This window comes from Salmo trutta, chromosome 3 (assembly GCF_901001165.1).
Source record: "Salmo trutta chromosome 3, fSalTru1.1, whole genome shotgun sequence".
Lineage (NCBI taxonomy): Eukaryota > Metazoa > Chordata > Actinopteri > Salmoniformes > Salmonidae > Salmo > Salmo trutta.
Window position 1 is genome coordinate 61,899,245 of NC_042959.1, and position 25,001 is coordinate 61,924,245.

At 42.4% G+C, this 25,001-nt stretch overlaps 1 protein-coding gene across 1 annotated transcript; it reads right to left on the reverse strand.

Moving 5' to 3' along the window:
• Window positions 1-203: 203 nt before the first annotated feature.
• kcnj21 (potassium inwardly rectifying channel subfamily J member 21) lies at window positions 204-21,789 on the reverse strand. The gene is made up of 5 exons (XM_029743928.1): window positions 21,606-21,789; window positions 21,327-21,460; window positions 5,383-5,530; window positions 4,387-5,266; window positions 204-1,285 (listed from the first exon to the last, which is right to left on the reverse strand). The coding sequence occupies exons 3-5, from the start codon at window positions 5,470-5,472 to the stop codon at window positions 924-926; spliced, it is 1,332 nt and encodes a 443-aa protein (XP_029599788.1). The 5' UTR covers window positions 5,473-5,530; window positions 21,327-21,460; window positions 21,606-21,789; the 3' UTR covers window positions 204-923.
• Window positions 21,790-25,001: the final 3,212 nt, after the last annotated feature.

A 25,001-nucleotide genomic window follows, 5' to 3' on the forward strand; every position in this document is an offset into this window, starting at 1 on the left:
GGAAGAATTTGGAGAGAGACCCGAGAGGACCAGGTTGCTCTTGTCATGACGTTCTACAGCCAGTAGAGGGAAATCTTCACCAAGGTAAGACTCAATATGGCACAACTTCAGAGTGAATGATCAACCTCTAAAAACGTATCTGTGTGGTCAGTGGTGTGAATGTAAAATGCAAAAATATACAAAAAAGGCTTCAATCATTTCAATTCCATGATAAGTGCTCAATTATTTATTAGGTTGTTGCCAACGCCCACTAATAGCAAACCCTTCCAAAATGCCTTGAACAGGATCATTTGTGAAGCCAACAAAATGGTGCAAGAAATCCAAACCATAACTTTAAACAATTATTTCAAAGGCTAAGGCCTTTCAAACTTAGTGATTTAAGATTTCAATACAAGGTAAATATTCATTCACGAAAATGAACACGTAAGCAAAACGTGTGTATCAAAATACTTGAAATGGAAGGGCATTTGGCCAGGCCTCCTTTAATTCATCCTCTTTCACATTCATTCTTACACACATTGCTCTAGTCTAGTACAATGTATTCAAAAATGTACATACCATTATTTGAAACTTTTTAAATCATATTAACCCAGTTATCCAAGTTGTTTTAGATCAGAATATTGGCACTAAATGCTGTAATAAAAAAATGATGAGTCCACGTCAAGACTTACCTTTGGTCCCTCCAATAGTAGTCAAAAACTATAGGATATCATAGTTTATGTTTGACACTCATCAGTTGATGAAGTTTGATATCAAAGCCATTTGATACATTGAGTCACTTGCACAAGCACTTCTTGCCTATCTTCATGATGTTGTGGTTTTTAAATCTTACCTCTTGTTGCCTCGTTTCCATATATGAACTTGTTTTAAACCAGTGAGCAGCATCATCGGATGACATGGTTTGTGTTTTCACCAATGCACACTCATTCATGCCCATCATCCATCCTGTTGGCATCTCCATTGCTAACGTTATCCTCCTCTCCATCCCCTAGCTCCTCCACACCAACCTCTTCCTCCCCTCTGTCTTCCTCCTTCTCTGGACGTGGTGGGGGTGGCTCCAGGACTGGAGGTGGGGACTGGGGAGGTAGGGGGATGGCCTCTCCCTTCTTGGCCAACTCGGCCAGCTCTCGGGCAGAGCAGGTGGGGGTCGGGGTAGGGTAGGTGTGGTGAAAGGATTCATAGTCCACCTCGTAGAAGCCCTCCTCTAGGGAGAGCACAGGGGTGAAGCGCTCCCCCCACATGACCTCTGAGTCCAGGTAAGAGCTGCGCGCCTGGCATGTCATTCCTGGAGAGAGAGAGGGGGGAGGGAGACAGACATTACTGACATGAAATAGAGGATAGGAACTTGAAACGACTGTGTGATTGGGTACGATCTAAGTGTTGTTGTTTTTTTAAAGGCCCTTGTCATGGAACTATACTAAGACCTGGATCCAAGCTGCGTCGGTGTGATTTGAGGATCTAATTAAGATTCACTATGCTTTGTCTTCCTGACTTTAAATGAGCTGTACTCCTTTCATTGAGCAAACATTTTAGCAGGGTTTCCAGGGTTGTACTAAAACAACTGAGACAACAGAGAGAGACAGGATCTCACTAGGGAAAAGGAAATAGGCTGACGAGTGGTTCTAATAAAGAGATGGGCATCTTCTCTTTCAATCACACACGTGTACACACATCAAGCACACAGATGCAGAAACACACACAGATAAACACACACACACCTTTCTGAATATTTATACGTGGATTGCCTATAAATAGCTTGTGAGTATTTTCATCCTCTGCTCAAGTAAACCGTGAAGAGCCACATCAATTACAGTACATATTATCCACAGGAATGAAGAAACAAACCGACAGACCATGCACAGCCAGCACCAGGAGTATATCAAGGCAGACAGACCAATGTACACACACACACACACGCACACACACAGATATTAAGAGAAGTAAGGGGTTGCGGGTTGGAGGATTCACAACCTTGTAATGTATCAACAGTTCTTTTTTTCAGCAGCCATAATGTAAATGTATATAACTTCATTTGCATTTCACTTGCAGCAAATGTATTAAATTATAATGATTTTGATGGAATTCTTTAAATGTAAACAGCACGCTGAATGAATAAAAAATACTGCAAATTGTATCAATGGTATCATGTATACAGTGGGATACCTACATACTGTGCCTGGTGATGATTTTTAATATACAATCAACATACCAATTAGCCTATGTATTTTCATGAAGCATCACACCTGGCAACCATCATTACGCACACCTGCTCCCCATTGTTATGTACACCCGGACTTCATCAGTACCTTGATTACTTCCCTTTTATTTAGCCCTCAGTAGTCTCAGTCTTCAGGCAGTCTTGGTTTTCATTCCCAGTACGCTGCTCTTGTTTTGTATATCGTCATGTTCTTCCTTATTAATCTCACCAACTGCACTTGCTTCCTGACTCCCTGCATCTACGTTGCAGAAGCTCCCATTCTTTAAGCACCTGAGAGATTAACAGCAAACCAGTAAACTCTTTCCTACTTCAGGCAAATCCCACATCAAGGCCTGATTGGGTTTGATCCCTGAGGGAAAAGAGCAAAACAACAAACTGTTGTCGGTAGCTTTTCAAAATTCAATAAAGCATTATCTTTTAGTTTGTCCCTTGACTAAACTGTCAATATTGACATTGGATACTGAGGAAAAAACAGCTCTTGCTGTGCGATGGATCAAAAGTTCTCCCTCTGTTAAGCCAAAGTCTATATATTGAGTAGAATATCAAAAACAAATGTGAAGCAATAACACCCACCCGGTCTGCATCCTCATGAACAAAACCAAAGGTAAATCACCTGCAGTGTGTCTTTGAGCAGTGGTTCAGTTCACTGCCACCGTCCACTCCTGGACCGATAATCATTGCCAGTGGGAGGGTTAGGGTGGGAAAGGGAATTGGGTCATTCCATGAAAATAATGTGTGTCCCTTTGATATTTTAAGTAGAAATTGTGCACCAATATTTAATTTTAAAAGTCTGTTATATTAAATTAAGTTTCCTTTAATATAGACCATATGGAAAATTCAATAAATCAGAATTTTAATATGACTAAAGGCTTGCTAAAGTGCCAAAATCCAGCATTTTGACATGTCCCTCTGTCAACCCTATGTCACTTCTAGGAGGATTTTAACCCACTTAATCCCAAAATGTCTCCAAGTTTCACCATCATTGTAAAGACTTAGTTATTTTGTTGCTTTGATAAAGTAATTTTTGAAGATTATTATTTATTTCATGTGATTAGTGATTCATTTACATCTGTCCCGCATTTTAAGGTCAACCCTGTTACGTGAACTGAACTCTCGTTTAAATATGGTGAAACTAATCCTTTTTAACAGAAACATTGAACATCTAATAGTCAAATCCTAGAGTAAAAGCAGGTAAGCTGGTTCTAATCTTTTTGGCCATTTTCTGGTGTTTTGTGGTGGAAAACTGAAAGGGTCGAACATAACACGTCAATCGTAGATAGACAGGCTAGAAATGTTTTAACAAATACTTTTTGGGGGGGAAGCTTGCATTCAATTGCCACTCCCTGTTGCACACAACAAACTTCCATTCCCCTGTCACAAGGGGATTTATGGCTGATTTAAGAAGAAATTGTTAACCCTGTTACGTTAAACCCTGTTACATTATTTGGCACTTAATAGGCACTTACTATAGTATATATATATATATATATATATATATATATATATATATATATTTTTTTTTTATCCTCTTGAAATGGGAGGATAAAAGTTTTTTATTAAGTTGAACATGTGCTCTTTATGTGGGTGAAATCAAACGTTTCTTTTGTCCAAGTTACACTTCACAAAATTGCTGGAACGACCCAATTCAATCACCATTCCGACCAGAATTCCCTCAACGTCTTCTGCTCGTTTAATTTCCCAGAGGCTGTGCTATTGACAGGTCTGGGATTCTCCCACAAACACACAGACGGGCTTCCGTGGAGTCCCTTCTGCTTCTCACAGCAGCCAGAAGACCCTAATAGAGGATATTAGTGTACAGGACAATGCTGTGGCCATTTAGGCCAGTGTAATTGCAGTCCTTGTCAAGTGCATTCACAGCCAACGTTAATTGGTGATACCCTGCAAGTCTCGAGTGATTCCTGACGACTACATCCTCTTTATCCCACCAAGTGAATGAATGCTTATAAACAATGTCACACAAACCTGCATTAGATTCTCATATTATACGTTAAAGTACCTGTAATTATAGTGTTATTAATGTTATTTTAATAATCATTTTCTACATCATTATGATTATAATAAAAATCTCTCCAGGTAGAGGTTTGTCGGCACAGATCTAGGATCAGCTTACTCTCCCCCGGTCCGAACCTTAAATTAGAAGAACCCACCTGTGGCTTCCACCATGCCCTCCAGGATGACCACTACCTCAAACTCCTCTCTCTCCAGCTGTTCCTGTGAGATCTCCCAGAAGGGACTGCCCTCGTTGAACTCGTGACAGATGATGAGTGGCGACACCAGGAAGAGCCTGTCGTCCCCCGTATCGAAGCCCACATTGATATCCGTCTGATTGAGAGGGATAAACTCCCCTTCCTTGGTCTGCTTGGAGCGGATCAGCTTGGCCCGGATGGAGGCCTCCACGATGTGTGAGTTCCTCAGGTCTCCGACCCTGAACATCAGACAAAGCTTGCTGTCCCTCACAGAGATCACCGCCTTGTGGGAGAACATGAGCGTCTCGGCTCGCTTCTTGGGCTGGGAGATCTTGACGAACATGCATCCCACCATGAAGGCATTGACGATGGAGCCCAGGATGGCCTGGACTAAAAGCAGGAGAATCCCCTCTGGGCATTTATCAGTGATGACCCGGTAGCCATAGCCGATGGTGGTCTCCGTCTCGATGGAGAAGAGAAAGGCGGAGACGAAGCCGTTGAGGTTGTTGACGCAGGGGATCCAGTCTCCGTCATCGGTGTGGTCCAGGTCTCCGCGGATGTAGGCGATGAGCCACCAGATGAGACCGAAGAACACCCAGGTGGTTGTGTAGACCAGGGTGAACACCAGCAGGTTAAAGCGCCACTTCAGGTCCACCAGGGTAGTGAAGATGTCTGTCATGTAGCGGTATTTCTCGCGCACGTTGCCGTGATGCACGTTGCACTTGCCGTCCTTCTCCACGTAGCGCTGGCGCCGTTTCCTCATGGTACGTCCTGAACGGTTGGAACCTTTACCGCCCCCACCTTGCCTGCCATCCACCACCATGGTCCGGTCTGTGGGCACCTGTGTGTTGTTCATGTGAGAGAAAGAAAGAGAAAGAAAGAAGAGGGTTAATGACTGTGTGATTTAACAAGGTAAGTTATTGCTAAATTGATACATTCCATCAAAACTTCCGTCACCTTGTTTTTGGGGGTATCCCATCTTGGTTTTGACAGCTTTTGATCCTGTTTCTCCACATCCTGTCCAAAACGCCTTTTGAAGCAATTCATGGCCTCGAAGCTTTGGGCCACAGTCGCTGTTTCTGGCCCCAAACAGTACACTTTCTAGCTGGAAAACATAAAAGCATATTTGCATGAAAGATTGTTCAAATTCCACTGTGTAGCGGACTAGCGACAAACCTGTGACATTTCATATCAAACTGAAATGAGGTGTGGTGTTTTTTTAGTAATACCAGAAATTCATCATAAAATATAGAAGAGCCTACATATAGAAGAGCCTAGCTTTTATGAACAGCTCTCCATATCAACTCATTATTGCTGTTCACCTCTGTCAGCCTGGGCAGGCGAGGTTCAGAGACATGGTTCATTTCTGCCATTGATCAGCAACAGCAGACACCCTCAAGCCAAACAGAGAACACACCAGTAATTAATTATGCTCAGAACCACTTCACAGTTATACATACATACTGGGGCACAAACACACACACACACACACACACAATGACCCTCTCTTTTTCACAGCTAACTACGTGACTCCTGGCTCACTGTAGAAAGGATAAAGTGAAACCCTTTTAAGTTAATCTGCCTCATTATGCCTTTTGTCATCCTCCCAAATCGCTCCAGTCAATCCAGATCTATCCACCACTGCAGTGTGTGACTTGCAAGATTCTAAAGATGAGAACGACTGAACTTCAGATGGGTTGTAGCCTACTGGAAATGTAGATTGCATGATCAGCAACCTGAGACAAATCTCAGTTAGTTGCACTGCGATTTGCAATGTCTGCCACCAGCAAAACAAAACCACTCAGCTTCCTCATTTGTCGTTATGTAGATTCCAGAGCTGATTACTGGTATCTAAATGCAGTTTAACAGGTGTAATGCGAGAGGGAGTGAGCTTAAGGGTTACTCAGATAGTCCAAGGATACTGCTCCATGGCCATCTGTTCCTTTGTATTGACAGACGTTGCTGTTGTGAGCTGCTGGGATCAAAGCTCCTAGTTCCAGTCTCCCGTGGTCAGTGTGGGGGGCAGGGGAGGGGACAGGGCAGAAAGCCACACTCTCCCTCCCTCAGGAACACTCTCGCAATCTCACTCACCTCATGTCAGCTTGTTGCACTTTTGTTGTTATAATGACCTACAAGCAGCGCTTAAGATAAACTAATGACAAGATTAAGTGTGTGTTTCCGAGTGTGTGTGTGTGTATATGTCTGTGTACGTGTTTGTGTGTACCAGTGGAGGCTCCTTAGAGGAGGAAGGGGAGGACCATCTTACTCAGTGAATTAAAAATAATGAAACATTAAATATATTCACATCACAAAATACCTGATTAAAACACACTGTTTTGCAATGAAGGTCTACAGTTGTCTCAACAACACACTTTAGGCTATTACTATGGTGTAGCCAGAGGACAGCTATTCCCCGTCCTCCTCTGGTGACATTGACTTCAATACAAAACCTAGAAAGCAATTAGGCCTTACCCCCTTCCATAGACCTACATTGTAATTATGACCACTTCTGGAGGACATCCTCCAACCAATGAAAGCTTTGGCAATATGAACAAACATGTTGTCCATCAAATCATAGGATTAGGATCAGAGAACGAACCTAGTGTGTTGTATTGCAGTTGTGCCACAGAGCATTATGGGGGTTGTATGTGTTGAGAAGCTTGGTGAGTTGGTGACTTATTGGATAGAGAATGACAGTGAAGAGTGATAGTTGAACATTTTTAGGGATATTATTCCATTCAAATTAGTTTTTTCAAACTATAGGTGACGGAGGTAGATTATATATTGTTTTCTTGGTTTTAGAACTTTATTTTTGCGTGGAGTTAGTGCAATTTATTTCAATTTGCCTTGCTAACTTTAGTAGAAAGTACTAACGTCGCTCCTGAGTAGCACAGCGGTCTAAGGTACTGCATCTCAGTGCTAGAGGCGTCACTACAGACCCTGGTTCGATCCTGGGCTGTATCACAACTGGCCGTGATTGGGAGTCCCATAGGGCGGCGCATAATTGGCCCAGCATCGTCCGGGTTAGGGTTTGGCCGGTGTAGGCCGTAATTGCCAATAAGAATTTGTTCTTAACTGACTTGCCTAGTTAAATAAAGGTTAAATAAAAAAATGACAAAATAAGCTTTAGCTAGCTACCATATATGTATTTATAGCCCATTTGTTTGTCAGGAGAAAATGTGAATGTGATCAAACGTGGTTTATATTCAAACTTGGGCTGGCTATGCTGCCTCAACCTTCTCAATCCAAAACGATTCACTGGAATGAATCAATCAACATAATAGTGATGACATAGACTGTGAGTTCATTTTTAATGAGGCCTACAGTTGCAAATATGCATAAAGCAAGCTCCGCCCTGTGAGTTCTATTGTCCATTAGTTGTTGTCTCTGTGTCTGGGTATTTAGTCTAGTCTAAATATAATTCATATGAACAAGTATAAGGTTGCTGCAGTTTGACAGGGTTTTCTTCAGGAGATTTTTATAACTATGTGATCTGATTAGAAAAAATGTATCCATCATAGCCCATATAAAACCTTTTTACAATACTCCTGTAGCCCAGCATGTTCTCATAGACTAGACGTAATCACTGTCAAAGGAAAAACTCCAGGCCCCAGGAAGAACTATTTTTCCCACGGCTTTATCAGGGCTTTATTCAGGAATGTTTCTTGGGCTACTTTAATGTGTCAAGTGGGCGAGAATCACAGTCTGTGTTTGACTTTGTGAATTCTGAGATGTCTAAGTTTAACTTCATGGACAAACTTGTTTCCCAAACCTGTGATGCCGCAGCTGTAATGGAATGTCCCCTCCTGTTCCCTGGTTAAGAGGTGATGACCACTCCAGTCCACTACCATTGCCAACTCTCTCCTGACATGAACTGAAGCCACGTCTCATGTGCCCACTCATCCACTGGCACATTGAATGTTTCCTCTCCAAGGACTGTGAGTAGCCCTGCCAATTTTCTCTCATTACTGTATGTAGATTCAATCACATACACAAACCCAATCACATTATTAAACATCAATTATTTTACTCCTTGCTTGGACTAACTCATTTTTAGCTCTTTTGTCTAACTGTGTAGTGTATTGTGTTATTGTTTTTTGTCTTCCCAGTCAAATCCTGTCCTGCCCTCAGTGGAAGAGGTGAGCTCTTCTCCAACACCATCCATCCATGTTGAGCCTGTCCGGCACTGAAGTCAAGCCTCTGATCAACTCATGCCTCGCACCCTCATTTAATCACTGCTGTGATCCCTTTCCAACACTGTGGAAGTAGCCCTCTCATTACCCTTCTCAATTGTTCTCTCTCAGCTCAGCAGCGTCATAGCTTAAAACATGTTTACAGGGCACAGAGCTTCTGGAAAAAACACCCAACACTTTAAATAAATAGATGTTAATTATAGAGTAGGGTGGCAAAGTAATGGTCGCGGGGCACATTGAAAGTGAAACGCTCAAGTCATCTTTCTTTTGAGCCAGACTGCCCCCGTTCTATAAACTGCCGCCCAGAATTTATAATGGACAAATAATTAATCATTACTAACACCACCTACTCTCAGCATATTTCTCTAACGACCCCTACCCGACAGCAGATATTCATTAAGTCCCTGGTTTAAGATGTTGAGATGAAAACATTCTCTACCACACACACACACCTGATTAAACTTCTTTGAAGTCATACGCTTAAAACGATCAGCCTCCATTCCCCATGCTCTGTCCAGTGGTAGAACACTGCCAGTAGGTGTGGGTGTGATGAGGAGTTGCCTGTTAGTCAGCAGCAAATGTGTGAAAGCTGAAAGCCATATTAATAATGCAGGTCTCTGTGGGGTACGTGGCGGGAGGACAGGCAGAGACAGACGGAACACGCTGGGAGGCCACAAATCAGCCACTGATCCATCTAGAGGTGGGCTCGCCTGACGAGAGAAGATTAAAGAGACAAGGGGACAACATGCTGCGTACATGTATGACTGGGAGGAGAGACGTTAGCCAAGGACTGGCGGGGGACGGAGAGAAAAGGAATAAGGGAGGGGGACAAGTAAACAAACAGGGAGAAGGAAGTAGATAGAGATATAGGAAAGGGAAAAGAGAAAAACAAATGAGTGAAAATGAGAAGGAAAGAGAGAGGGACAGAGTAAGGTGTAGTGTTGGACAGGGCAAAAGGCAAGGGTGACAGAGTAGATTGGCGAGCAGATCGGTAGAGGGTTTCAGGGAGGGAGATAACGAGAGAGACAGTAAAGAATAGTTTAATAGGGACAGAAAGAGAGAGATGGAGAGAAGGAGTTCATGGTTAGAAAGGAAATGACAGGTGTGGTTAGAAAGGTCAGAGAGGAGAGGCTAGAGGGAAGATGGTGACTGGTGGAGAGGCTGGAATAGCCAGGTGAATCGGTGAGTGTTAGGTCTAGTGTTGACACCAGTACCACTACTGCCAGTAGCAGTGGCCATGTCTGTGTGTGTTTTCACAGGTTTCTCTCCAAGTTTTCCTTTTGACCACAGTAGCTTCCCCAGAGGCTCAGTCAACCAACATGGCTTCATCCTAAAGACAGGACTGACCCCAGTGCAGAGCAGCCAGGCAGCATCTGCTTCCTCTGCACAGCTCCACTGGCACAGCATGTTACAGCGCTAATGCCACCCAGAATAAAGAATGGTTCTGTCAGGGATAAGGGATGGAGGCCAGCCTGCTGGGATGAAATGTCATGTCACCAGTACGAGGAAAAGATGAAGTCTCATTCTCTGTGTCGCCTTCGTGAGAATCTTGTCGAGAGCACCAGTGATTCTCTACTTTTTTCTTCTTATTTTCTCACTCCATGTATCACTCTCCCCTGCTCCTCAGTCTCTTTCCCTAGTCACTTTTCTCATTTCATCTGGGTTCCCATTTTGGCTCAGGATGATGAGGGTATAATGGCTTCATTGAAGTGTAATACTTTATAATGAAATAACCTGTCCAGTACAAACTGAGAGCCACAGGCACACAGAGAGACAGACAGACTTGCCAGGACAGAGAGAGGATGTTTGAGCTCACTCCCCTCAGCCATTAAATTACATAGGCAAAGAGAACAGCAGTTGGGAGAGAGAATGGGTAGACGAGAATTAAAGAATACTGCAAGAAAGAAGAAGTGAAAAGAAAGAGAATGGAGTGGAGGTAAAAGGAAGGAAGTGAATGAGGCTGAAACGAGAGCCAGGCAGACTCACTGCATTCCCACTTCACACTGTAGTCTACACACTATCTTTAAGGGCTTTGTACCACACTTAAACACTCTGCCCTTGAGAGAACTTGAGTTGTAATTGCTATTTTTTATTTTAAAACGGCTTGTATAGCATCATTAGATATGATCATAATCATTTACATGGCTAGATATGATCTTAAATGTCTAATGCAACCGTGGATATCTTAATATCAAATCATTTCTGGGTTGAAATTAAGTACCTTACTGTGATTGTTTCCAATTAAAATTGTCAAAAATAAAATAAAACTAGCTTCTTAGCGAAGAGCAATTTCCCAAGCAAAAATGTTACTAAGAGTGGTCTGAGTGGAAAGGGGAAAACATGAAAACTAGCTCTTATTGGTAGAGAGGTTTTGAAATCTCTTTCTTATTGGTCTCCTTTTCACCTCATTTAACACCTGATTTACTTAACAAGAGGCACATCCCAAGAGGCACAGCTCAAGTGGGGGGGGGGGGGGGGGCTTGCCTCTTTTGTTCTCTATTGCTCCTCTATTGTTCCTCAAGCAAGAGGGGAGACCGATGACATCACAGATTCCCATTAGACCAACTCCTTGAAGTTTTCAGTTCTTTCTAAAAAACACTATATTGCTTTTAACATATTTGTTTTACCCCTTAGTGTGTGTACTTTACAGTATTTATACTTGAGACTTTTCAACAGTTAAAGTTAGCTGGAGGATGTCTTTAACTAATTTCAAATCAAATCCAATTTTATTTGTCACATGCGCCGAATACAACATGTATAGACCCTACCGTGAAATGCTTACTTACAAGCCCTTAACCAACAATGCAGTTAAAAAAAATAGAGTTAAGAAAATATTTACTAAATAAAATAAAATAAAAAATAAATAAAAAATAACAATAATGAGGCTATATACAGGGGTTACCGGTGCCAAGTCAATGTGCGGGGGTACAGGTTAGTCGAGGAAATTGTACACGTAGGTAGGGGTAAAGTGATAATAAATATTGAGTAGCAGTAGTGTAAAATGAAAATAGTCCAGGTGGCCATTTTATTAATTGTTCAGCAGTCTTATGGCTTGGGGGTAGAAGCTGTTATGAGCCTTTTGGACCTAGACTTGACCCTCCTTTAACCTTTATATAACTAGGCAAGACAGTTAAGAACAAATTCTTATTTAGAATGACGGCCTACTCCGGCCTACTCCGGCCAAAACCAGACGACGCTGGGCTAATTGTGCGCCGCCCTATGGGACTCCCAATCACGGTCGGATGTGATACAGCCTGGATTCAAACCAGGGACTGCAGTTACGCCTCTTGCACTGAGATGCAGTGCCTTAGACCGCTGCGCCACTCTATGACTTGGGTGACTGCAGTCTTTGACAATATTTTGGGCCTTCCTCTGACACCGCCTAGTATATAGGTCCTGGATGGCAGGAAGTTTGGCCCCAGTGATGTACTGGACTGTACGCACTACCCTCTGTAGCGCCTTTTGGTTGGATGCCGAGCAGTTGCCATACAAGGCGGTGATGCAACCAGTCAGGATGCTCTCGATGGTGCAGCTGTAGAACATTTTGTGGATCTGGGATCAGTCTCCTGAGGGGGAAAAGTCGTTGTCGTGCCCTCTTCACTACTTTTTTGGTGTGTTTGGGTCATGATAGTTTGTTAGTGATGTGGACACCAAGGAACTTGAAACTCTTGACCCGCTCCCCTACAGCACTGTCGATGTGAATGGGGGCGTGCTCGGCCCTCCTTTTCCTGTAGTCCACAATCATCTCCTTTGTCTTGCTCATGTTGAGGGAGAGGTTGTTGTCCTGGCACCACACTGCCAGGTCTCTGACCTCCTCCCCATTGGCTGTCTCATCGTTGTCGGTGATCAGGCCTACCACCGTTGTGTCATCAGCAAACTTAATGATGGTGTTGGAGTTGTGCTTGGCCACACAGCCGTGGATGAACAGGGTGTAGAGGGGACTAAGCAGGGGATCAGCGTGGCAGATGTGTTGTTGCCTACCCTTACCACCTGGGGGCGGCTCGTCAGGAAGTCCAGGATCCCGTTGCAGAGGGAGGTGTTTAGTACCAGGGTCCTTAGCTTAGTGATGAGCTTTGTGGGCACTATGGTGTTGAACGCTGAGCTGTAGTCAATGAACAGCATTCTCACATAGGTGATCCTTTTTTCCAGATGGGAAAGGGCAGTGTGGAGTGCGATTGAGATTTCATCATCTGTGGATCTGTTGGGTCGGTATGTGAAGTGGGTCTAGGGTTTCCGGGATGGTGGTGTTGATGTGAGCCATGACCAGCCATGACCAGCTCCTCATGGCTATAGATGTGAGTGCTACGGGGCGGAAGTCATTTAGGTAGGTTACCTTCGCTTTCTTGGGCAGCTGGTGCTCTTATGGATGCTTCAGTGTTGCTTTCCTCAAAGCGAGCATAAAAGGAATTTAGCCCATCTGGTAGGCTCGCGTCACTGGGCAGTTCACGGCTGGGTTTCCCTTTGTAGTCCTTCCAAATCTTACGAGCGACAGAGCCGGTGTAATAGGATTCAATCTTAGTCCTGTATTAATGCTTTGCCTGTTTGATGGTTCGTCTGAGGGCATATTGAGATTTCTTAAAGGCGTCCAGATTATTGTCCCTCTCCTTGAAAGCGTCACCTTTACCATTTAGCTTGGTGCGAATGTTGCCTGTAATCCATAGCTTCTGGTTGGGATATGTGCGTACGGTCACTGTAGGGACAACGTCGTCGATGCACTTATTGATGAAGCCGGTGACTGAGGTGGTATACTCCTCAATGCTGTTGGATGAATCCCGGAACATATTCCAATCTGTGCATGCAAAACAGTCCTGTAGCACAGAATCCGCGTCATCTGATCACTTCCGTATTGAGCGAGTCACTGGTACTTCCTGCTTTAGGTTTTGCTTGAAAGCAGATTTTCCATATGGAGGGCGAGGGAGATCTTTGTACACGTATTTGTGTGTGGGGTGAAGGTGGTCTATAGATTTTTTTCCCTCTGTTTTTCCCTCATGTGACATGTTGGTAGACATGAGGTAAAACGGATTTAAGTTTGCCTGCATTAAAGTCCCCGGCCACTAGGAGCGCTGCTTCTGGATGAGCATTTTCTTGTTTGCTTATGGCCTTATACAGCTCATTGAGTACGGTCTTAGCGCCAGCGCTGGTTTGTGGCGGTAAATAAACGGCTATGAAAAATATAGATAGTGTGGTCTACAGCTTATCATGAGGTACTGTACCTCAGGCGAGCAATACCTCGAGACTACCTTAATATTAGACATCGCGCACCAGCAGTTATTGACCGCCTGGTGATGTCACCAGGCACGCCAAAACTCCCTCCCACCAAAACAGGCTGACATTTCAGGCGGCCTATTCAAACAGCTCTTACACTAAAAGGGCATTATCCTTATTTTCACAGTTTCAGTATTATTCCAACCTCTTAGTGTGGAAATATATAAAACACAGGAAATGACGGTTTTGACTGCACTGGGCCTTTAATGAGACTTCCTGCCTACGAGTTTAGCATGTTTCACAATAAGCCTTTGGCTCATATACAGTACCAGTCAAAAGTTTGGACACACCTACCCATTCAAGGGTTTTTATTTTTACTATTTTCTACATTCTAGAATAACAGTGAAGACATCAAAACTATGAAATAACACATAACACATGTAGTAACCAAAATGGTCAGCTACGAATGCACTGCAGAGAATACTAATGAGGGTTCAGAAGGGGTGTTAGCCTTGGTTTTGAACTGAGGGGGAGGTGGGCATGTATAACGGAGGTTGTTTGAAGAGCCCACACAGCCTTATTGTGTCAAATGCTTTTTTTGGGGGGGGGGGCAGGAAGATGGTTGATACCTGAGGGCGATTTACTGCTCTAGAATTGGCACTTGTTTTAAACCCACTACGAGAGCTTATTTCAGAATAAACAATCCTGGTGTTCTCTTGGGTAAATAAGCACGGTACCGTGGGAAGTCCAGTCACTTCCCGCGTTTAGTATTTAGTCTTATGGCTCTTCAAAGGGCTTCATGATGAAGGAATGTTAATTTGCTGAATGGTTGCATAACAACTGAGAGAAGCTGGGTAACATGAGAGAGCTGCAGAAAGACTTTTGTTCTTTCTGTATACTCATTGCCAGGTCTTAGTGACTGATCAGTCACTTTTACGACAAGGTATGGGTCCCCTCTATGACTGTTTCGTATAGGACAAATTCTGTGTAAATTGGCTTGTAACTTTTGGCCAATACCAAGAAGTCAGAGCAGAGCAGGGAAATCCCATTAGTTGCTTCGCAAGCCAGTGTGATGGAGGTATCACACTGGCTTGCTTGACTTCTTTACTGTTACCATTCTGGCCCAAGGTGTTTCGGAAGTGTCTCCTGTGAGGACGGTGTCTGTTTTTCTTTTATTACCTTAAGGTAAGGCCACAACAGCCACCCCGGCACAAACCTCTGCCATCCATAGGATGAGAGATAATTTAAAACAATTTTTACTCTCCAGAATGTAACTCCCTTGGACTAGAACTCTGAGACAAAAGAGCCCCCATCTTATTCCCCTGGCCCCTCATCTACACAACATAGCTACTGGCAGTACCGTGTGTATGCTGTAGTGAAGTTCATAGCTGCCACTGAGGTTAGACAAGGCCATAAGCTCCGACTCCCATAACTGAGAGAATCCAGGTTTCGCCTGAGTTAAGGATGGGTAGCAAATCAGTCATGACATAAGTTTGAGAGGAGTGCTCCGGGAAGATTGGGGATTATACAGTTGAAGTCGGAAGTTTACATACACTTAGGTTGGAGTCATTAAAACTCGTCTTTCAACCACTCCACAAATTTCTTGTTAACAAACTATAGTTTTGGCAAGTCGGTTAGGACATCTACTTTGTGCATGACACAAGTCATTTTTCCAACAATTGTTTACAGACAGATTATTTCACTTATAATTCACTGTATCACAATTCCAGTGGGTCAGAAGTTTACATACACTAAGTTGACTGTGTAATTTAAACAGCTTGGAAAACTCCAGAAAATGATGTCATGGCTTTAGAAGCTTCTGATAGGCTAATTTACATAATTTGAGTCAATTGGAGGTGTGCCTGTGGATGTATTTCAAGGCCTACCTTCAAACTCAGTGCCTCTTTGCTTGACATCATGAGAAAATCAAAAGAAATTAGCCAAGATCTGACAGTTGTAATTTCCAAACGCCTGAAGGTACCACGTTCATCTGTACAAATAATAGTACGCAAGTATAAACACCATGGGACCACGCAGCTGTCATACCGCTCAAGGAGGAGACGCGTTCTGTCTCCTAGAGATTAACGTACTTTGGTGCGAAAAGTGCAAATCAATCCCAGAACAACAGCAAAGGACCTTGTGAAGATTCTGGAGGAAACAGGTACAAAAGTATCTATATCCTATATCGACATAACCTGAAAGGCCGCTCAGCAAGGAAGAAGCCACTGCTCCAAAACCGCCATAAAAAAGCCAGACTACGGTTTGCAACTGCACATGGGGACAAAGATGGTACTTTTTGGAGAAATGTCCTCTGGTCTGATGAAACAAAAATAGAACTGTTTGGCCATAGTGACCATTGTTATGTTCGGAGGAAAAAGAGGGAGGCTTGCAAACTGAAGAACACCATCCCAACCGTGAAGCACGGGGGTGGCAGCATCGTGTTGTGGGGGTGCTTTGCTGCAGGAGGGACTGGTGCACTTCACAAAATAGATGGCTTCATGAGGGAGGAAAATTATGTGGATATATTGAAGCAACATCTCAAGACATCAGTCAGGAAGCTAAAGCTTGGTCGCAAATGGGTCTTCCAAATGGACAATGACCCCAAGCATACTTCCAAAGTTCTGGCAAAATGGCTTAAGGACAACAAAGTCAAGGTATTGGAGTGGCCATCACAAACTCTGACCTCAATCCCATAGAAAATTTGTGGGCAGAACTGAAAAAGCGTGTGTGAGCAAGGAGGCCTACGAACCTGACTCAGTTACACCAGCTCTGTCAGGAGGAATGGGCCAAAATTCACCCAACTTATTGTGGGAAGCTTGTGGAAGGCTACCTGAAATGTTTGACCCAAGTTAAACAATTTAAAGGCAATGCTACCAAATACTAATTGAGTGTATGTAAACTTCTGACCCACTGGGAATGTGATGAAAGAAATAAAAGCTGGATTAAATAATTCTCTCTACTATTATTCTGACATTTCACATTCTTAAAATAGAGTGCCGATCCTAACTGACCTAAGACAGGGAATTTTTACTAGGATTAAATGTCATGAATTGTGAAAAACTGAGTTTAAATGTACTTGGCTAAGGTGTATGTAAACTTCCAACTTCAACTGTAGGTTGCCTGTAAACTGTGAGTGTTACTGGGGGAGTTTATCTGAGCTGTTTCCCTTCCATGCCATCATTGTAACTGTCTGTATAATGCTACAGATAAAATGAAACACTATTAGATGTAGAAATCAAATACACTTCCTCCGCACACAGAATACAAATTGACAGAATTAAACGGTGTAAACTTATTTGCTCTTCACCGCGATTGTGTCATAAACCACTTTTGACATTAATTTGAGGGCAATTTGAAAGTGAAAAGGACAACTCAATACGTGATCCTCTCCTCCACCAACGCACAGTACTCTGCTGAGTGCGGCTGATAATGGCTGCGGTGGCTGAGCATGAGCAGTATGCCAGAACAGCACCTCTGTATTCTTAATCAAATCACTGTCATTGCCAACACCTGTAGTCCTTAATATTCTCCCAATCTCTCTCCCTCACTGCCTCGTTTCCACCCCAATGAACTAAAATTGACAAGTTCAGGCAGATGAGGCATACAAGCAAACCCTTTAATTCATCTTTGGGAAATAGAAAGCCAGCCAGTGATAGGTTGACTGATGATGGGATAAGGAGGTGGGAGAGAGAGAATGTTTTAAACCTTGAATGGAACAAATGTTCTCTCTGTGAACCGTATAGGCTAAGTTTAGAATCGCAAAAAATGTATGCAGAGATTTATAGCTAACAACATTAATGGAAAGTAAATATGAAAAATGTATAATGTGGTTACGGCTGTTGGTGAACTGAACAATGTGAATGAGGAGCCTTGTTGCAGCATCATGTCCAGAGCAAAACCTAGCAGGCTGACATGGTAATAGTTAGAGGCTTTATGCCCCTGACATGGTAATAGTTAGAGGCTTTATGCCCCTGACATGGTAATGGTTAGAGGCTTCATGCCCCTGACATGGTAATAGTTAGAGGCTTCATGCCCCTGACATGGTAATAGTTAGAGACTTCATGCCCCTGACATGGTAATAGTTAGAGGCTTCATGCCCCTGACATGGTAATAGTTAGAGACATCATGCCCCTGACATGGTAATAGTTAGAGGCTTCATGCCCCTGACATGGTAATAGTTAGAGGCTTCATGCCCCTGACATGGTAATAGTTAGAGGCTTCATGCCCCTGACATGGTAATAGTTAGAGGCTTTATGCCCCTGACATGGTAATAGTTAGAGGCTTCATGCCCCTGACATGGTAATAGTTAGAGGCTTTATGCCCCTGACATGGTAATAGTTAGAGGCTTCATGCCCCTGACATGGTAATAGTTAGAGGCTTCATGCCCCTGACATGGTAATAGTTAGAGGCTTCATGCCCCAGACATGGTAATAGTTAGAGGCTTTATGCCCCTGACATGGTAATAGTTAGAGGCTTCATGCCCCTGACATGGTAATAGTTAGAGGCTTCATGCCCCTGACATGGTAATAGTTAGAGGCTTTATGCCCCTGACATGGTAATAGTTAGAGGCTTTATGCCCCTGACATGGTAATAGTTAGAGGCTTCATGCCCCTGACATGGTAATAGTTAGAGACTTTATGCCCCTGACATGGTAATAGTTAGAGGCATCATGCCCCTGACATGGTAATTGTTAGAGGCATTATGCCCATAGGGGACACAGTGAAACGTGGCCCTCAGATCACATTCCTTTCAATCTTTCACTCAGATTTTAGCAGAGATGCAGAGAAGCATATTTCGTTTCTTTAAAAAACAACCCCCAGTCTGGAAGATCCAGTTTAAGAGGTATGCTTAGATATGCAGGAAAATAAACCTAGATTTTGAATAGTAGTAAGCATAACCATCATGGCTCTAGATTGCAGGAAAAAGCTGGTTTAGGTGTTTGAAAAATGAAAAATGATCCAACTAGTGTTAACATAATAATATAAACCGAATAGTTTGGCTCCTGGATGCTGATTGGCTGAAAGCGGTATGACATTTTTTTTTTTACTGTTCTAATAACGTTGGTAACCAGTTTCCAATAGCAATAAGGCACCTCAGGGGTTTGTGGTATATGGCAACTCCGCCTTACGTCGTGCGTAAGAACAGCTCTTAGCCGTGGTATATTGGCCATATACCGCACCCCTTCATGTCCTATTGCTTAATTATACCATGGCATTGTTGAATACTTGTTTCTGATTGGCTTGATGGGCATTCTCGAGCGTGCATTATTTCCCAATAACGCACAGTATATTTGCACGGTAAAATTAAATGGCTATAGTTAATTCTTACATGCTCTATGATTGAGCTGCTTTTGAAAGCAAAGGTTGAAACGAAAACATTATTGGCATTGTTGAATTGGATTTTCATAATGGCAAGCCAGGACTGATGTCCTGGTTAGCTAAACTAGCAAGTCTGTTTGTTTGGTTACCACGGCAACTACTGTAGCTATCCAGTAAACTTGCTAGCTACGTCAGTGGGTGTTAAACACATTTCTATCAGCAAATGAACACATTTATAGCAGCAAATATGTTCAATTATAGCCATGGTATAAAAGGGATAATCAACTCGGGGCGCTATACATTCTCTGGAAAATAATCCAACTCCATAGAAGGTCAGTTGCAGTCTGCTAGTGCGTCGTGTCTTATGAAAAACACTTTCCACGTCCTTCATTATTTTCCACAGAACGCCCCTCAATTGATTATCCCTTAGGTGTAGGCATGCATGCCAAGTAATTACATTAAATCAGCAAAGAGAATACAAATCACAATGCTGGAAAACAAAGACACACACAAAAAAATGATTGGAAAGGAATACATTCCTAGAATAAAACAGCGGCTGTTTCTGCACTGGCCAGAAAATATTATGACTGAAATGGCCGTGAAGTACAACAGTACTTAACATTTTCAGAGCTCATATATACTTCTTGAGAGTTTCCTAATGCGTGTTAGCTGAAAATCCTTGATAGAATAATTAAACACACATTCACGTTTGGAATATCATATCTTATGAACTAAAGCTGTATATTGAACGTTGTGAAAACATACTGAAAATAAGTTATCGCAATATGCTCAAGGTTCATTTCATCAAAAGCTACTCATAATACATCAAGGCTTTAAATTCAACCCATTACAAAGCCTTGGTAGATGAACACCCCACTGACTTTTGGGTCATCTTCAGAGCCATGAATAGTGGTTAAGCTGGGTAGGCAGTGTAACCATTTAGCAATTCCCAGTCATATTTAATATTCAAGAACAAATCTAAACTATTCCATCTGACGCCCATATCCTATTCCAACGTTTCCATGATATCCAATTCGCTGTCATCAAATCTGAAGCATGTTAATTGCTCTTGAGCAGCCATGCCTTCCTTTTAGAATTTCCTGAATATTTTATGTAAAAAATATAACCAATTTGACAACGTGTGAATAGTTATAGAAAATCTCTTATTCTAAACATCCTTGACATGGATAACAGGATGTCTTCAACACAGCGCCCAGGGCATAGTCGCAGTTGACTGTCAGATCTGGAATTATTATTTATTCAGAATGTGAATCGTTGATGACAAACAGCAGCAAGGCGTAATTAAAGCAGAGCGCGTTAATAATGGGGTAAGAAATAATACAGGAACACTTCCCATGCTGTGCAGGTGGGAAGAGTGGGGCTGTTTTAAATTGTAGTTTACACGTGGGTACTGGGTAGGCTAAAGAATTGAACTAGCTGTCAAAATCCTAGGCGAGCGTGAAACGCGTAAGAGGAACATGTGGGCACGTTTTCACTCACTTGCTGAAAAACAACATGAAAACAGGGCGATAAAGCAACACACTAAAAACTGCCGAGAGAATAAAAAAAGAGGAGGGGAGAAGAGAGAGAGAGAGAGCGGGGAAGAGACTGAAAGAAAGAGCGTAGACAAATTGGGGATGGATGAATGGGATAGAAAATAAATACAGTATAAATTAACAATGTATTACAATGTTTTAAATTGTCCATTGGCGTCAACAATGTATCAGTAATTAGTCAACTTTTATACCCAAATTAAGTAGATTTCTTTCAGAAATCATTTGTTCATTTTTTTATGCTAGGCTTCTAGTTGCCTACTAGTTACTGTTCAAATGCATGCCTTTTAAAAGCCTAATTGATTGACGAGGTTAGGTTAGCTCACATTACCCGCTGGTTTTAATTAGAACCACAACAAATGGAAACCTCAATAAACGAAGTTGTCCGTATGTTGACTTCACTAGTTTAATAGACACATAGCCTAACATCCCGGCATCATATCGGCTACGCAAAACTGATGCAAATAAAGTTTGCCCCCCTGACAGACTCCGACCATACATGAACCCAGTTTGGTTGTCTAATAGCCTTGTCTGTTCAGTCATATAGGCTACTACGGACATATATACAGCGTTGTCAGGGTTACTAATGTATTAAGCATTTAATAATTATGGTAGTTAATAAAATACCTCACCTCGGTTCTACAACAGTGCTTGGTTCGACACGTCTGCACAGGGCTCTGACCAGAACCTGTCAAAGGTAGGTTACATCAAACACGACCACCGAGCGCGCCGCCAGTGCGTGTCCACATATCAACACATCTTATTCCTGTAATTTGACAGAAAACGGAATTAATTCAAATAATAAGTTGCATTTACTATCAATATAGTAGTTTGGAATTAACACGTCTGGTCAAATTGGCTCGGTGGTTATCCATGAGTGGCAAGACATCCTTTGTTTGCGCTGTGCTTACCTTCTTTCCGAACTGGATTTGAGAGTCCCATGATCGCTGTCATAGCAGATCAGGTGGCGGATTTTGAACTGTAGGTAAGACCACCACAGTAAACTGTCACTTGTTTTGTTCCTCCTGTAGCCCAGCCCGGTCTCATAGACTAGAAGTAACAGCCAGCTGTAGTCTACAGTTCATTGTGCGCGAAGGAACGGACTAGGCTTGCCACTCCTACTGTACGCGTAATGCAAACATCCCCTCCCCTCATCCGCCCCCTGTACTGTACAGACTGCTAGGCTTTTCTCATCATGTGCGATCTAATATATGGGCTTCCGTGCTGTGCTTAGGGCTCAGCGCTAGGCCTCTATTGCCGAGTGGCAATCGTCTTGGTATGATAGCATTACTATTCGGCTTTGACTGCCCTCTGCACGGTGGCATCAGTGGTTCCATTTGACCCCGTGCAAACCATTCCCTCTCATCTACGGTTCATTAAGAGTAATCATTTTTTCTCAGCGGGAATGCTAAGATTGCCTGCTGGAAAATGGTTGACTATAAGAAATGCAGAGGTAGGTGGCTGCATGACCTATCTATGAGTCATTACATTTTCAAGAGTTCATTTAAGAGTTTCAGCCATTAACGTGTGAGACACCCTTACATGATGAAAAACCTTGGCTGAGACCATAAACTTGCTATACCTCCTCAAGCTAATTCCTATCCTCTGGGCACAGCACAGACCTCACTTAAACTTCTAGTTTTGATTCACATTTGGTTGAGTTGTCTACTAACCTGAATTCAATTTGAAATCAACAACAACATGTCATTAGATTTAGGTTAAACGTTGGCTGAAAAAATGGAGAAATTCCCTTACTTTGATGACTTTTTAAAAATCCAATCAGTTTTCCACATTGATTCAACGTAATCACATAGAATGTGTCTGTTGAAATGAAATGGAAACAATGTTGATTAGTCTCTGAAGTTAGTCTCTCAAATAGTCTCTGATGTTGCACAGACACCTTGGGTCGATACTGTCGATACCTGTCTATCATGTAAAACATGGAATATACTGTAATTCAACCATTATGTAAAAAATGAGTAAGTGACTGGGGAAAGAAAGAAAAAGAGATGCCACTTTCCAATTCCATCTTGAATCACAGGTGCAGAAAAGTAACTGGTGACAATGAATCAAGGTCGGAACATAATTGTATTTCCCGGAAATTACACTTCTCTCTGTATATGAACGCCCCCACCCCCTCCCACACATTCCTCTGTGAGCAATCGACCCACTCTCCCGTTCAAACTACCGTTGCTAATTGGCTCGCGGGGCTTTCATTCAAATCACATCTATTTTTTATGACTGCTGTGTAGTAGTGACTGAATGATTATTTTTCCCCAGGACAAAAAACATTACATCTTCAAATCTACATCCACCTTATTTGTGAATATACTTCAGAACCAAATTATGGCGCCAGGGAGCTGACAGAATATAGATTTCATGATAATGATATGGAAGAGATAAATGCCTGATGCAGATATAGAATGTGGAATTATACTCTCACAGAGGATTCAGGGGGCTTTAATGTTTATTCAGCCTCACAATGCTGTACACAGACAGGATGTACGCAGACAGTATTAAGCCTATCTATCCAATTGTACACTCCCAAACAAGTGTTCATGTTGAATATCATCAGTCCTCCTATTATCCACAAGAGTAAATCAGTGATCTTGCTCACTCAAGGCTTACCGTCTTTTCCATTCCCAGTTGAAGTTGTGCAGCACACGAGTCCCCAAAGCACTGTCACAATCTGTTTTATGACTCCATTCCATCACACTGGGTGAATGTAGTGTGGAAAGGCTAATTTAGGGCTCCCAATCTGTTCACAGTAGTAGCTACAGAGTATATGCAGGAAATGTTAAACATGTAGTGTATTTGAGGTTTAAAAAGGCTTCTGAAGTTTGGAGTTTCCACTTAGAAATTTTAGACATGATGTACCCTTACAAGAAATGTATCAACCCCTACAAAAATGCCCATGAATTATAATCCATATGATACACAGTATCGGCCCATGTCCTTAGAGTGGGGAACAGAGTGGGGAACAGAGTGGGGAACAGAGTGGGGCTTGGGTGTAGAGAAGTACGCTGAACTGATCTTCTAAAGGTCAAAGAGGTTACGAGGAGACTTAATGATACATTCCTCCCATTGGTCGGTACTGATCCATGGCTTTATTTATACATCACCTGGCTGAGGGGAGAGAGGGAGAGAGTGACAGCCAGGGGAGGAGAGGAGGACGCTAATCCTGTGGCACTCTGGGAAAAGCTGGTGTGGTGTGGTCATTATCACTCCCTTCAGAACAAGCACTTCCTCAGGAGACCAGAGACGAGCAGCTAGTACAACTGGTATAGTTGGTAAATGATAACCTCACTGAATCAAGCCAGAGAGAGATGAAGAAAGAGATGGCAAGGGGGTTGAAGAGAGAGGCATGGGGGGCAGTGGTGGAAAAAGTACTCAATTGTCATACTTGAGTAAAAGTAAAGATACCTTAATAGAAAATGAAAGTCACCCAGTAAAATACTACTTGAGTAAATGTCTAAAAGTATTTTGTTTTAAATATACTTAAAGTATCAAAATTAAATGGAATTGCTAAAATGTACTTAAGTATCAAAAGTACAAGTATAAACCATTTCAAATTCCTTATATTAAGCAAACCAGAAGGCACAATTTTTCATTTATTGGCAGATAGCCAGGGGCACACTCCAACACTTTGACATAATTTACAAACGAAGCATTTGTGTTTAGTAAGTTCGCCAGATCACAGGTAGTAGGGATGACCAGGGATGTTCTCTTGATAAGTGTGTCAATTGGACAATTTTCCTGTCAAAATGTAACAAGTACTTTTGGGTGTCAGGGAAAAATGTAGTGAGTAAAAAGTACATTATTTTCTTTAGGAATGTAGTGAAGTAAAAGTAAAAGTTGGCAAAAATATAAATAGTAAAGTACCCTAAAAAACGACTTAAATAGTACTTAAAGTATTTTTATTGAAGTACTTTACACCCCTGATGGTGGGGTGGAGAGCATAGGAGGGAGAGGGAGAAGGAGGAGAGGGAAGGAGAAAGAGGGAGAAAACAGGAATGGAGAGAAAGAGGAGTGGCGAGAGTGTGTGAGCGAGAACAGAGTGATAGAGAGAGACTGCTCAAGAGAGGTAATGACTGTGATACATGACCAAACAATTGTAGAGTCAATTCTAGACTAAGGTATATCAATTAGCGTGTGTGGTATGTTTTAAAAAAATCTTTTGACTCAAGCATAATTCCTCTTGTGTAAGGAATAGATATTTGAGTGATAGACTGAATGGCAGGGTAATCATTCAGGTGTCATATTGTATTAATCTCTATTGCATCATTTACCCAGATTGGTAATTGACA